Genomic DNA, 15519 nt, shown 5'->3' on the forward strand with positions numbered 1-15519 from the left:
AATTATGTTAAATAATAAAAATTAACCTTTTCCTAATCAGCACAATAATTTAATCAACATATTGTATGGTGTAATTACAAAAAAAAAAAAAAAAAATGAAATAAAAAATCCTAACATGAGATTTAAAGATAAAAACCGTGCATCGCACGGGCTTTCATCTAATAATAATAATAATAATAACTATAATAATAATAATACTAATAATAATAATCAATAAATAATAATAATAATAATAATAATAATAATTAATATCAATAATTAATAATAATAATAATAATCCGTAGTTAAAAATCACTGATTAATAAGTTCACTTCACTTCACTTCAGTTCACTTCACTTCACTTCACTTCATCTCAATTCAGTCAATCGGAACAGGCCCTATGTTTCAACTTTCAAGTATTTTGTTTGGTTACATTACCTATTTCGCAGGTTTTGCCTAATTAAATTGATTAAATTATAACCTAGGTCGTCCTTTGGTAGTAGCTAGAATCTCTCTTTCTAGTAGACTAGTAGTATATCGATATAAATCCTTAGGGCCATAAATGTAATTTCTCATCATTTTGCCAATATTTCTTTTTTTTTTTAATTTAACACAACACAAAGCATATATTACCTAGGCTAAGCTCTAATAATTACAGCCTAACGTCCTGTAATTTGGAAGACCCCAAAATGCAAATCAAGGACTAAGTTACTAAAACCATAACAAACATAAAGATAGTTTTTACATCGAAAGGGATGGCAAAAGATAAAGCCAATATTTCTTAAGGTCTCTTAGAAGTAAGATACAACCTTCAAAGGGACTTTACTTGACTTAATCTAGGGTATTCAAGGATGGTGCCGTCTACCAATTACCTTAGAAAACCCATATAAGTCGGCCATGCTGACGATACTTGACTTCACTTATTTAAATATTTACCCCCAACAATATTGAAAATCCCTTTTTTATAAATTAAAAAAAAAATGGAAATGGTATGACACTTAAATATGCATGAGTGCATGACTGCTACTATAAAAAATGAAATTAAGCCCATATTATCCAAGTTATAAAAAATGAAATTAAGCTGACAACAATAGTTGCTGTAATTAGTGATTTCATACTTAATTACTCCTTAATTAGAAAGGCGTCGATCTATAATCATGCATTTAAGATTTAGAGTGAAGAAGAGAAAGGAGGGGCAAACGGGGTAGCACAGAGGTGTTGAGAAAGGAGAGCAAAGTAGACAATTTTGTGCTCAAACCCCCATTTATATATATTTTTTACCAAAATCAAACGTTGGGAATGAGCTACAAAAACCCATTTCTAGTACAATTTTGCCTCAACCTCAGAGCTAAACCTGACTAATGTTATTCATTTATACACATCTTCCTATGCTTCCCAAATAGGGAAAAAATAAAACTTTCCTGAATAACCTGTAATTAGGCATAAATCTAATTTAATCATTTATGACGACGGCCTTTTTATGTAATTGATTATCCTATTGATGATGTCTTGTATTTGAGCTACGAATAGTCACTCCATGCAAAAATTTTGTATATCCAAGAAAACTTAACTTCCCATCGGAGCTCCTAATCCAATCTCTTAAAATTGAATAAGCAGTAGGTCCAAGATTCAATTCCTGCATTAATCAGACATTAACAAAGAAGCTGAGAATCGCAAGAGTATGGAAACTTGACACGAAAGATAAATGTTGGGAAAGCAATACATACCCTGGCAAGCTCCTCAACGGTAATAATCCGATTGCCTTCCTGCTCAAAATGTTCGAAAGCAGTAGATGCAATCTGATCCCAACCTTCCCGACCTTCCAATTGATGTGTGCTGATCGCAGCAGCACAGAATTCATCAAAATCCATTTTTCTGTACGAAAGAGTTGTCATCTGTGCCAAATCAAATCAAAACATTAGGCATTCTCAAATGCAGTCTCAAATTTACGTAGCTCCAAAAAGGATAAAGTACCGTATTTAGGATATCAGGGACTCTAGATTCCTTCATTGCCTCAGTAGCATTATTCAAAAGTGCCTGGAATGATTTAAAAAAAAAAGATATTGTAGTAACAGGATGTTCGTGGCACGAACAAATAAAAGTAATAAAAAGGAAAAAGCAAAGCAACAAAAATAACCATTCTGAAGTTCTCAAATGTAACACGACCATCACCGGTAGGCTCTAAAAGCTCAAACTCTGCTCTTAAGTAATACAACTCATCCTCAGTAAGAGCTTTGGAGAGAGCCTGCAGTTCCAAGGAGAAAGAAAAGAGAAAAATAGTTATTCATCAGATGAAATCAGTTATAAAGAGGCTTGAAATTTTGAAGAGATCCACAGAATTACTAGTATCAAAGAATTCTCAGGCTAACTTAAACCTAAGTTAAGCATCTATTATTCATGAGTTTGACTAACAATATTCTAGGACAATTTGATGTTATAGTAACAAATCAACAACAGTACAATGAGAAAATCAAGTCAAATATCACCAAGTCAAATTGACAGAGCATGTACAAGTTCATGCATGCTGTCAAAATTAACCAGACAGAGCATCTAGATATTCATTCTTGAGAGAAGGTTCTCCTATTCTTATGGACAGCTGCCGTATGGGATGACCATAACTAGGCTAGTCCAGGGGATAAAAAGATGCTCCCCTAAAGAACAAGGTTTTACAGGCCCGACACATAACAGAACTCAAAAAAGGATCATCAAACGGCTACCTGTTTGCAAAAGTCACGCAAAAAACAATGCAACAAGTAGGATGGTTGCAAAGAAATACCTAGGTAGTTTACATCAACAGTTTTATGTTTAAAAAGTACATTGACACACTCAAAACATTGAAGAGATCCTATATCAACACAACCCTAAAACCTTTGATAATGAGCACTTGAAGACATGAAATAAGAGCTCTTCACTCCCAACAAAACCCCCCAGGCCCCAACCTTCAATAGAACTATAAAACAAAAGACATAAATGCAAAGCTGTGAAACTAAGTCAGACGAATCATCAAGCCAATGAAGTGAGTGAACTTCCTTTACAAGTAAGCTAGGCAAATTTTAGCTGGCGAACAGATCAATCAGCAAGAAGTAGTATCATGTTTGGGAAACACTTGAGCAACAATAATAGAAATGTTTGAGGTACAATTTAGGGAAGAGGATTTCTTTAAAATCAGTATGGAAGAATATCTGCAGTTAAAATTCAGAATATATATTAAGCAATCCAATTCATTCAGTAATTATACGGGGACATTGGAAAGACCACAAGCCACGGTCCACAATCTGACCTAAATTCTAAGATGCATTAGTGACAGAGCAATCTAATGAGCAGAGCAATACCTTCAATGCAGCCCGTTTAAAAGGAGTTACATGGAGATATGACTTCACCAATTTATAGATCAATATATCTAAAGGAATAGGCTGGTTTTCGTCACGCAGCCAGGGATGAGCTGCACAACACAAAAGCATTCCTTCAGAAAAAATGTTACAAAAAGCCTTTAGGATAAGCTTCATTATTACATTCAGAACATAAGTTTACCAAGATAGAAGTCATTATAAAGCAGATTGACAAAGTAAAAGACTTACTCAAAGCTTGGGCAGCAGTCATCCTCTTCCTGTAGTCCTTGTTAAGCACTCTTTTTACAAAATCCTTAGCTTCAGGAGACACAGATGGCCAAGGCAAATCATCAAAATTGGGCTCCGCTCTTAGCACAGCACGGAAGATTCCTGATTCAGTGCGTGCCCAGAAAGGCCTGCTTCCACATAATAATATATATGTGATAACACCAATGCTCCACATATCTCCTTCAAGGCTATACGATCTATGAAGGACTTCAGGTGCAACATAGTAAGCACTTCCCACGATATCATTTAGTCTTTCATCTGCATTTATAACAAACATGCACTGAGTGGAAAAAGGAAAGAAAGTAATTTCAAAGCCCTGAGAGCTCTTCAAGTGCATGAAAAGGAGAACGAGAAAAACTCAAGAGTCCTAAATTGACTTATGAGTAGCATACCCAATCTTTTATTCCATAAACATCATAAACCACAAACACATGCATATGTGTGTGACTGTGTGAATGAGTGTGTCTTCCTATAAATACAACAGTAACTCTAAACCATACAAAGCTAAATATAGCATCTAGAAATGAAAAATAAAATAAAACAGACCGAAAATTCTCCAAACCTAATAAGTAACGGAGTAACCCCAGTCAAAAAGCTCTAGTAAACACTGTTAGTATCTTTGGCAAAGAGCACAATTATCGTATAGCCAAAATCCGTAACTAAAACGATTTATGAAGATCAAGATAAAGCAATCACCACAAGTTGATAATCCACTGAGAGATTAAGAAATCCTAAGTAACCCATTTTTCATTGGCAGCTAATATTTTAAGAATCCTTAATCCCCGCATAGCATAAATAATCATGATGCCAATTTTGCATATATCAGAACAAAGATGGTAAATATCTTCGAGGACTACTACCAGATTAGTCTAATTATTATAGTACATATAGATAGCTGGTTTTAATATTTAAAAAAAGCAAGACTTGGTTTGTTTACAGAAATAGAACCCACAAAAAAACGCGGAGATCTTCAACCCTAAAAAAATTTCATAATTGTTACCTGGCCTAATAAAATCAGAGAGGCCAAAATCAATTAGCTTCATGTCAGCATCTTCACTTTTAGACGTAAATAGGAAATTCTGTATAGGAAGCAAATTGGTTAGTTGAAAAGTTATAGACAAAAAAAGCATCAAGTATCAAACAAATAACAAGTACACAAAAGCAACCTCAGGCTTCAGATCACGGTGCACAACACCCTGAAGATGACAGAATGATACAACATTCAGAATCTGTTTGATAATGACCTTCGCATCTACCTCAGGGTACCTTCCACCTCTGCAAAAAGAATATCCCTTTACTCCCAAGAAATCTCAGAATCTCCTAAATAGAATCTAGTGTTGATAAGAGTTAATGTTACCTGGACAATATTCGGTCAAGTAATTCACCACCTTCACATAATCTGACATAAAAGTAAAATCCAATACTTCAGACCCAATGTAATCATCACTATTAAAATGTTGGTGTAGCTTAATGACAGTAGTTCTCAATCACTATAGCCCAATGCATCCAGCGGACCAGCCCCAAAAAAGTTTCACAGTAACAAATATAGAAATTGAAATTTCAAAAATTCGTCAATGAAAACATTAGAATTTCCTATTATTTTTCACCCAATCAAACACTTGAAGGCCATCCACATGATTCAATAATAGATGGGTGGAGAAAATCTTGAAAACTGAAAATTAGTCTTTCATCATGTACTAATGGAAAGCATAGAAATATACAGCTCAAGAGAGAAGACATACTCCATGACAATGTATACATTGTTTGAGTCTTCGCATGCATCGTAAAATTGGACCAGATGCTTATGCCCTGAGAGGGCTTTCAGGATTTTGACTTCCCTCCGTACATCTTCTATAGATATTGCCGTAGTCATCTGCTCAATAAATAGCATTTATTAACTCATAATTATTCACCATAAAGGGGCAACCCTAGAAATATGAACAGAAGTAAAAGGCATTTTTAGAACAAAATCAGTGAGTTGTCATCTTTACATGAACTGAAGACACTAATTATACCAGAATTAGTCCAAGAAAACAAGAACCAGAGGTGACGTAGATAAAGATATTGCACATCTCAGGATTACATATGCACATGAAAAGCCATCTTAACATAAACATCTTGCAGAAAAATCGGCGTACTAAAGAAGTAGTCACAAGAATCAAGGTTGTTCAAAATGAACTTGCATAAGTATGCCCTGACAGCTAACCTCTAGACTAATAGCATAATCAGATAATCTGATATCCGACATAGTACCCATAGTCAAGAGAAGTCAAAAAAATGTGCAACGCATCCGCTTAATTTAAAAGGTGGATAAACACACACACTCACGCATGCGTGGAAAAAATAAATTTAAAAATTCCTAAAAGAGGACGAAATTTCCTAAATCTATTGCAAGACGCAACCACAAAACCACCCAAAGGTTACTAATAAAGTTACCAATTTTGTCTTGACCTTCCCACGACAAAGATTTCTTAGCTTTAGTCCTTAAATCGTAAGTCATAGTTAGAAAAAAATAAATAAATAAATTTTTTAGTTACTAACATCTGTTTTCTTGCAACAATTGTCATTAATTTCAACCGACTCAAGGAATTAGAGTTTGTTGAATTTATTATCCAGCTACTAACCCCTACCCTTACGATCATTCCGAAACTGGTTCTATTAAACCCTTGCAAGAGGAATGAGGGTAGTCCGTAGTTGACTAGTCTACTACTTCAAAACAACCGAGAACTATATCACAGTTTAGTTCAAGGCAATTGTTCTGCTCCACTGTCACCATATTTAGATGCAAAGACTCACATGAGCATATTCAACTTTGTAAATACGGATATAATTAATATAATTACTCCATGAAGTTATAGAAGAAACTACCAACCAATTCAAGTGACTAATTGCTCAAGCTTCAAAGTAGAATAACAATTATTATTCCTAACCAAGTACTACCTAAAGTTTTTCAAAGGAAACTAAATGTTACCAAAGATATAAACTTCATAATTTCAAAGAACTTCCATTTGAGCAAGATATCATAAAGATAAATTACATCTCTGTTAATTACCTTCCTAGACTCTATCTCAACGAGATTCAATTAAGGTGGTGATTAAATTTGTTATCAAATCATGGCCTCTTTTTTTTTAGGTAAAGTTCAAGCATGCTTATTACAAATTAAGCCACTAAAGCATAAATGCTTTCCGGAAATTATCAATCCAAACATGTCCATCACTATCAAGTGTATCCCACCTTGCCAATAAGCGAGCCATGATATCCCCTGCCGCCAAAATTGCAACTTTGTTACACAGCAAAAAAAAAAAAAAAAAAAAAAAAAAAAAAAAAAAAAAAAAAAAAAAACAGGGAATATTAATGCTAAGATACAAGAGCAAGTTCCCATCTTACTGCCCCACTACTAGTTACCTACCTCACTCAGTCTCCTATATTTTCTAGTAATTAACATTTTTTAACTAAAGATTTTAGACTATATATCTTGACAATAATTTTTCACTTAATATTATTTTCCTTGAAAAGTTACTACTGCTTTTACGCGGAAAAAAAAAAAAAGAAATCCATATGATTCTCTTGGAAAAGGTTCTTCAACTAATAATGACAAAAGTCAAGCGTAAATTGAAGTTATAAACGCATGCAAACCCCTTACAATTAGCATAAATTGTGAATTCGTGAGTGTTGGGAGACCTTTCATGTGAAAAGTATTACACATACAACACTTTATTCATTTAATCTAAAGTTCTCCATGCATCTCGGTACAATAACTCCTGGATGTGAGTAACTTTCAGCCAAAATATCTTATATTGCTAACCTTCACATCTTACGGACAAGAAATACACCTGTTGAGCTTCATTCAGCCCTTGTGCTTTCCATTTTATTTCAGCAGAGAGGGATTGTCTCAAGACTTTATAAATATCACATGAACCCATGTACGCATAGAAGGATTTATCACATTGAATCAAGGATCATGTCCCAGACCTGCCCTATCCTTGATGAATGGGAAAGGTGATTCAAAATGTCGTTGATCCTAGGGCTGGGCAAAGAAGCACCCTCAAAGTTCATGAAACAAACCCCTGACAATAAAGGGCAAACCTACCTAAGGGACAAGTTGTAGTCTATTAGGCTGTTGCTTTCTACAGGTTACTCAAAGTAGAGTTTCCTCTATACATAACTCTGTCTCAAGGAAAAAATGTTAAATAATCTTCTCACTTCATGGAACGTCCTAATGTTAAATAATCTTCTCACTTCATGGAACGTCCTAACGTTAAAAAATCTGACTGGCTAGAAGAAACCGGATTTTCTTTATCTGGAGTGTATCCCAAAAATAGTTAGCTGACCCTCTACTAAGCAAATGGTAAGCCTAAAAAACATCAATTGGGCTGAGATAGAGGGAATGAGATGATAAGTAATGTCAATGACTGGTAGCATCTGCAGTGAATATCCATTACCATTATAATTACTTGCCTTGTGAGTTAAGACAGCATAGAATTAACAAGAGTGTTCGGAAATAACCTAAATCACCAGTCATAACACTACAACTACTCATAATTCACACTTATAAACAGCAACTTCATGGCTGATGCTTAAGGCCAACTACACGAGTATTGCCAGCTTCACAATGTTTGCAATATCAAGTTTAGCGAATTGAGAAAACAACTTCCCACACAAGCATTCAAATTTTATTGGTTTTCTTATCAGATATCAAGTAAAAAAGAAGTTTGTGAAGCCAGTAATATTCTAAAAACAGTATACAGACCTGTTGACTTGTTGAGCATGCCTCGGTTAGGCTACTGACCTACTTAACTAGAACAGAAGACAATCAATCTCACACACCACTATTTTCTTTTCTTTTTAAGGTTAGAAACTTAACTAGTTCCGTTTAGAAAGATGAAAACCAAACATTAACATGCTCCACTAGCAAAAGACAATAATTTGAATCCGATCTTAAACAGCATCCAATTACTGGCTTAAATCACAAGATTAGCTGATCAATACCCAAAACCAATAAAAACACAACTCAAAAAAATTAAAATATGACAAAATCTAAACGTAGTCAACATCAACCATCATTATCGATCATTATATCATAGTAACAACATAATTCTAGCAATAGAATTTTGACATTGAAATAATCATCAAAGACTTATTTTTATCAAAATTGTCACAAGGGACCAGTTATTTGAACCCTCAAATTGAAAGTAGTACAAAATGAAGAAAGGAACACAATCTATAGACGAACACTAATAAGACCCAGTAAAATACATCTCTTCCCTCCCCACAAAAAAAAGATTCAATAAAATCCAGCAACATCGCCATCATAAATACAAATTTTATTTTATTTTTTGACTCATAAATATTATACTCCCCAAATTAACAAAATAAAGGACATTATAAGAAACACAAACAAAATCACAGAAATTGACGTTGTCATTAATCACATTATATCAAAATTATCCGAAATTTCAATTCTATGATCATGAAATTCATGACCCAAATAAAAACAGAATGAAAACAATAAATCACCTTGGCCTTGGAAATGATCTTAACAGCAACAACTTGATCCTTAAGCTCTCCTTTCTTCCCTTTGGCAGAACAAGTATGACCGAAATGCCCTCTCCCAATCTCCTTCCCCAATTCATACTTTGCTCCAAAATTCTTGCCATACCCAAAACTCTTATCCAACAATTGCCCTCCTTCATTCCCACCGTCCTCCGGTATCGGCCCCTCTTTCGGCTTCGCATTCCCAAGCCGCTTCGCCAACGACGCTTTTATATGCTTCGCCGGAGACGGCGGCGGGAACGGCCTCCTAAAAAACCTCCTCGGCGTCGACCTCGCCGGCGACGGAGTCGGCGGAACTCCAGCAGGATACGGACTCGGCCACGGCGATGATCTCGCCGGCGTATTCCTTACCGACGGATTATTCGCAACTTCCGACGCCGGAAGTGGCGATTGAGGATGAACACCACCATCTTCGCCGGAAGACGGAGCAACTATCGTCGTGACAACATCACCACTTTCTCCGGCGACGGCTTTACCGTAACACTGCCCCATTTACCGTAAACGATTCCAATTTCTCACTCCTAATTCCGCCGTCAAAATCAAAAATAAAAAAATAAAAAAATTCAAAAAAAAACCTAGTCAAAATGAAGTAAACATCAAACGGTTGGGGGTTAAGGTAGGGTTTTAAAAATTAACTCAATCAAAGAAATGAAACAGATCTGAAGCACAAAATCGGAAAAACTCACCGGAGAATCGATCTAAACAGCGTTGAAATCACAGTAAACGGGCGAGATTACAGAGAGACGGGATCATAGTGAATGAAGAATTGAAGTCGAATTTAAAGAAAGAAGAGAGAGAATCAGAGAAGATCTACTCCATGATCATGGAAATCTGAGAGTATCAGAAACAATTTGGATTGTGATTTTCTCTCTCTAAAAAGGTTGATGATGATGAAGGTGGTGATGCTGGCTGGAGGAGTTGGATTTGTTGTTGCTTCTTCACTAAACTCTTTAACTTTCTCTCTCTAAAAAACTAAAGTTGTTTTGGATTTTGTCTTTTTCAACCTTTTTTTTTAAATTTTAACGCCAACGAGGAAAAAAGGATGAAATTATAATTAAATAAAAAAAGGGGATAGTAGAGCCGTAGAGGTGGGTGGATTAGGTGGGGTTGGGTGTAGGAGAAGATGGTGAGACTGGGATGTAACTGGGTTAATAGGACACGTGTCGGAAGGAGAAGTGAGGGTGTAGGGGAATAGAGTGAGGGTGAAGAGTAGAGGAAAAAGGTGACGCGAGTAAGGGCAAAGCGCATGCATCGAAGGTTCGAAATGAGGGAAAAGAGTGGCTGGCTCCCCGGTTTTCAGTTATATTGGTGTCAGGAACCTTGTTTATTTTTACGTGGCTTTTTCTTTTTCTTTTCTTTTCTTTTTCAGTTTTTGTCTTTGCATTTTGTTTTTGTTTTCAAATTTTAGTATGTTGCTCTCCAATTGACTGAATCACTCAACAATTTATGACTACAAACTTGTTTTTTTGCTGAATTGGTATAATTGTTGAGCTTCTCTTTTGTACTCTCTAAATCCTCGTAATAATATTCTCACATTCTAATATTTGTAGTTTTGTAACTTGTACACGTACAAGGCTATAGTAGTACGGAGTAGTAGTTTGTTTGGACATATTTTCAATTTGTTTTAGTCCAATTCATTCACTCAATTCAATTTAGATCATTTCAGCACACAAGAATTGTGTTTTGACCCCCCCCCCCCTCTTTGTATGCATAGCATGCATTTAAATTAGTAGTTCCGAAATGATAGTTTACAACAAGCATTAAACGTTAAAATAACTAAAGCACACGTGTTTTTGTCGTTTTAGGTAACTATGATTTATTCATGCTTTTAATGTCCTGAATGGTTGTTCGATTTGACATAAATGCATTGAAATTTTCATACTAAAGCAAATACATTGACATACGTTTGGTTGAAACTATATTGAAAATTTATCAACAAAAGATAATGATATTAACATGATTCAATCACAAGTCTTGGATTCAACCTCGAAAACTTGAAACTCCCAAAACATTTCACATAGACAATGATATAACCATATTACAGTGAAACTTGTACTTCTCATGAAAAAAACAGGTAGTAACTTATCTACCCCCCCCCCCCCAAACCAAACCAAAAAAAAAAACAACTTTGCATATCCTTGAGCTCGATTAGCACGTTAAGTAAAATTGAAATAACATTGACAGTAGCCTCATAAGCACTGCGAGTCTGCAACTTTTTATTTAAAGAACTTCTTCACACATTTAACTATTTTAACACAAGCAAGTAACAAGTTTTTCAGTTATACACTAAGGCCCTGTTCCGATTTACTTAACTGAACTGAATTGAAGTTATTTGAACTGATTAGAGCTGAACTGCACTATTGGAACTGAGCTGAATTATTTATGAGAGAAGGAAATTAGGAATTGAACTTATCTGAACTGATTGGAGCTGAACTGAACTGAATTATTTACGAGAGAAGGAAATTAGGAAATGAATTGAACTGATTGGAGCTGAACTGAACTGAATAGGACCCAATACAATATGAAGTATAGTATTACTTTAGGGTGTATTATGGGCGTATTATATGGAGTAATTTTTAACAAGATATGTGTATTATACTTTAAATTGAAGATAATTTATGTTAGTCTTATTAATTGGTACTACTTGTCTTAATTATTGGTTTATTGCCAATTGCACCGCACCGCACTTTACTCAACTATATAAGAGATTAGTTGAACGCCTCTTGCCAACAAAGGCAATAAATAATCTATCAAAGAAGATCATCAAAGTGAATGAGGTTAACTATGAATTATATAAAGTAAGTGTTCAGTCCTGCAAGGCACTCATCAACACATACTATTTTGGAAGATTAGAAATTAAAATTAACGGTATTGGTGGTTATCATTGTCAAAAAGACTGGTACAACAACTTAATTATTATTTATGAAAATGAAAACTCATCGAATTGAATTAAGTTTGTGTCAAAAAAAAATAAAAAAAAATATTGAATTAAGTTTGGTTATACTACCTCCGTTACAGGTTATGTGCAACGATTTGACATAAACCAGAGAGGAAAAATGTCTAATCGTTGCACACTTGCACATAACCTGTAACGGAGGTAGTATAAGTATATACCTTTTTTTATTATTATTAAATGGTTTGACATATACCTGAAACTTCAAATAAAATTGGATTTTTTTCTGTGCATTTCAGATTTTTGAAACATAAATAAATGAGCTTCAATGCAAGTCTCAAATACGGTTGCATTTAATCTTTTACTCAAATGATTGATACTCTCTATTTTCTGAATAAAGGTTTTATACTTCGTATATTGTATTGTACTCCATTTTTTGTACGGAGTCATTATTTTGGTAAAATTATGAACCACTTTTCCCTCCCATATATCCTCACCATTTAATGCAATTTTTTTTTTTTTTTTTTTGGTTGATGATTTAATGCAATATCCATTTAAAATGGTGTATTTTTTTAACGAGCGCCCCGGGGCGTTAGATAAGGATAAATTATATTGGTTGAAATGGTATTAAGTTAGGAATTCATGACAAAATCACGCGTCGTTCGGTGTAATTAATGTTAATTTTACTCTAATATTTGCACTTTAATTCTCTTATCTAACACCCCGGGGGCGCTCATTAGCTTTTGCCTTTTTTTATCGATTTTGCTAACGAGAGCCCCGGGGCGTTAGATAAGGATAAATTATATTGGTTGAAATGGTATTAAGTTAGGAATTCATGACAAAATCACGCGTCGTTCGGTGTAATTAATGTTAATTTTACTCTAATATTTGCACTTTAATTCTCTTATCTGGCTCATTAGCTTTTGCCTTTTTTTATTTATTTAATTTTTATGTTAAGACATATACTCATATGTGTATATGTATGTATGTAGTACAAGATTAGACCGATAGTCTAGCTGGACTCTGGATGTTTGGGTAATTTAGTTGAGGAATTGAATTTAATATTTTCCTCCACTCTTTTATTTTTTTTCTTCCCTTGTATCAAAGTCGTTGAGCTAAACAACTCATTAAAAATATATAAAATATTACTCGTATAAAATTCAACAAGCATGCATTGTTAAAGCTAATTAAGCATGGCAGCTTGATCTTATACTTGGACATTCAATCATAATATAAAATACGGAGTATAATGTCATATTCAAGTATTTCAATAAAGTAGCAAAAATATTTAGAATTTTTACTAAACTTGTCTTTGTCTTCTCAACAAAAAGAATGAAATTTGGAGTAATAATACGGCGGATAAGCTAGGGAACAAGTCATTACATACTAAAAAAATAATTCATTATTATCCATAAATTTGGATTTGAATCTTTTATATAGTCAATTTATCTTAACCTTTATCGTAAATAAATTATTTATTGAAAATTTACAATATATACTTATAAAACAAACATTAAGCTGGTTAAAAAAAATAAAATAAAAATCCAACACGCCCCTGCACAACCAATAATAAGCCAAGCACAACATACAACTTGAATAAGTAACTTTAATTTATTTCGAATTGAAGGTGGTGTTTATTGAATAGATTGAGCGTATTAGGTATATAATGGCCGGGTTTGGGGAAAAGCTGAAAGATAAAACTGATTGTGTTAACTTATTTAAATTAGTTGATTGTGTTAACTGATTTGACTAACTTATTTTATTAGCTTATTGTAGAAAAATGTTTGGTAAATAGCTGATTGTTTAAAGTTGATTGATTATGTGTCGAGAGCGATCAAGATTGGATTATATGATTGGATGAAGTAAATCTCACAAAGTCACTATTAGAAAGAGCCATTAGTTAATATGGATTTAATAACGTAACATCAATGATAATGACATGAAGGGCGGTGTTTAACCTACCTGATAGAAATGATTGATGATATGTATGATGGCTTAAGTATATACTTATCGACTACGAAGTATTTTAATTATTGAATTAGCAGCAGCAAAGACAAGATTCTAAAAAGTGTATGTGACATTAGATTATAGCCACTCAAATTACATATTTTTATTAGTTAATTTAATTAAATAAAGTAGTGGTTGATAAGTGAACTCACTAAAGAGTTTATAAATAAATTTCTTATGATAAATAATTATTTGATGGTTAGAATCCATTAACAACAGTCCATATAGTAATACGTCCTTTGGGTTATAACTTATAAGTGATTGGTAATAAAATAATTTACCAATTAAGATTGTAAGTATATGGACGAATTTACATGTTGTTTAAGGAAATTAAATGGTTAATGTTTATACTTACACTTTTTAATCCACAACTTTTAATTTTCCAAGCAAGGGTTGGGTGTTCAATGTGTGGTTCCTACAGGCGTTGGTACCTTGCATCGTAAGCCGTTTCGCGAAAAGAACATATTACACACATGTGAAGTACATACTGTTGTAATGAAAAGAACATACTATTAAAAAGTAATGAACACATATCTAAAGTAAAAAGAACATATTTATATTAAAAAAGAGTGAAAAAAACATATGTTCATGTTCTTTAATTGTCAATGTAATGTACTTTTATTTGTTATATAATGTTAATTACTTATTGTGAAATGTTCTTTGATTTTTTAAAAAAAAAATTATGGTAAATATACATAAATTATGTTCATTACATAATATTTTCATGTTCTTTATAAATATTGGGGATGTTCTTTAGATGTATAAAAAAAACATAAAATTGAATGTTCTTTACAAAACAGTTAGATGTTCTTTACAAAACAACTTTATGTTCTTTAAAAAACCGCTACATGTTCTTTTCGCGTTTTTGCCTGTACCTTAAAATTTTCATTGGGTGTTGGTCCCATTGATTGGAAGAGTTATTATCTTTAGGAGGGTCTTTTCTCTCTTGAAAGATAGAGTTTTAATTCTTCTTTTTTGATGGAAGATTTGCCTACTCTGAATATGTTTTAATAGATTGCTATGAAAAATTACTCTATGAGAGGTTGTAAATTCTATCATTTTCGCGAATACAATCAGATAAAAACCACCCTCACACCTATATAAGCAAGATCGACAATTGTAGTTTATATATAAAAAAAGGAAATCTTTATTTAATTCAATATATTTATTAATTGGTGCAACTAATTAATTGGTACGTGCACTTTCCTTGTTTTCATTTCTTTGCGTCTTGTAATTGAGATAAATTATGATACTCGTTTACGTACCTTGGGATTAATATATGAGGAAGGAACAACACAGAGCGAAATTGATTAAGAAATGAGAATTGGAACCTGCTAATCTGGCTAATTTGTGGCCAAATTCCAAATTGGATTTGGATTTGGATTTACTCTTCTTTTTCTTAACTAAGGACTAGGAGTACTTTTTATTAGTGTAATCAGTAATGGACTTGCTGAAATTCAGTGTTGTTGT

The 15519-nt window shown here is 33.5% G+C and overlaps 1 protein-coding gene across 1 annotated transcript; it reads right to left on the bottom strand.

The window, feature by feature from the left end:
* Positions 1–1197: 1197 nt before the first annotated feature.
* Positions 1198–10189, bottom strand: LOC110714633 (CDPK-related kinase 3-like). The gene is made up of 12 exons (XM_021893183.1): positions 9836–10189; positions 9114–9670; positions 5339–5469; positions 4954–4995; positions 4763–4871; positions 4597–4675; positions 3558–3854; positions 3312–3421; positions 2117–2224; positions 1954–2016; positions 1707–1874; positions 1198–1615 (listed from the first exon to the last, which is right to left on the bottom strand). The coding sequence occupies exons 2-12, from the start codon at positions 9639–9641 to the stop codon at positions 1475–1477; spliced, it is 1776 nt and encodes a 591-aa protein (XP_021748875.1). The 5' UTR covers positions 9642–9670; positions 9836–10189; the 3' UTR covers positions 1198–1474.
* Positions 10190–15519: the final 5330 nt, after the last annotated feature.

Source organism: Chenopodium quinoa, unplaced genomic scaffold (genome assembly GCF_001683475.1).
Source record: "Chenopodium quinoa cultivar QQ74 unplaced genomic scaffold, ASM168347v1, whole genome shotgun sequence".
NCBI classification, from domain to species: Eukaryota; Viridiplantae; Streptophyta; class Magnoliopsida; order Caryophyllales; family Amaranthaceae; genus Chenopodium; species Chenopodium quinoa.

Bases quoted from the DNA above. Each gene is read 5' to 3' on its own strand.
- LOC110714633 (XM_021893183.1), bottom strand. From the start codon at position 9,641: ATGGGGCAGTGTTACGGTAAAGCCGTCGCCGGAGAAAGTGGTGATGTT. The intron at 4,872-4,953 runs GTAACATTAACT...TTCTTTTTGCAG, and splicing joins CTTGACCGAATATTGTCCAG to AGGTGGAAGGTACCCTGAGG. The intron at 3,422-3,557 runs GTAAGTCTTTTA...TGTGTTGTGCAG, and splicing joins GACTGCTGCCCAAGCTTTGA to CTCATCCCTGGCTGCGTGAC.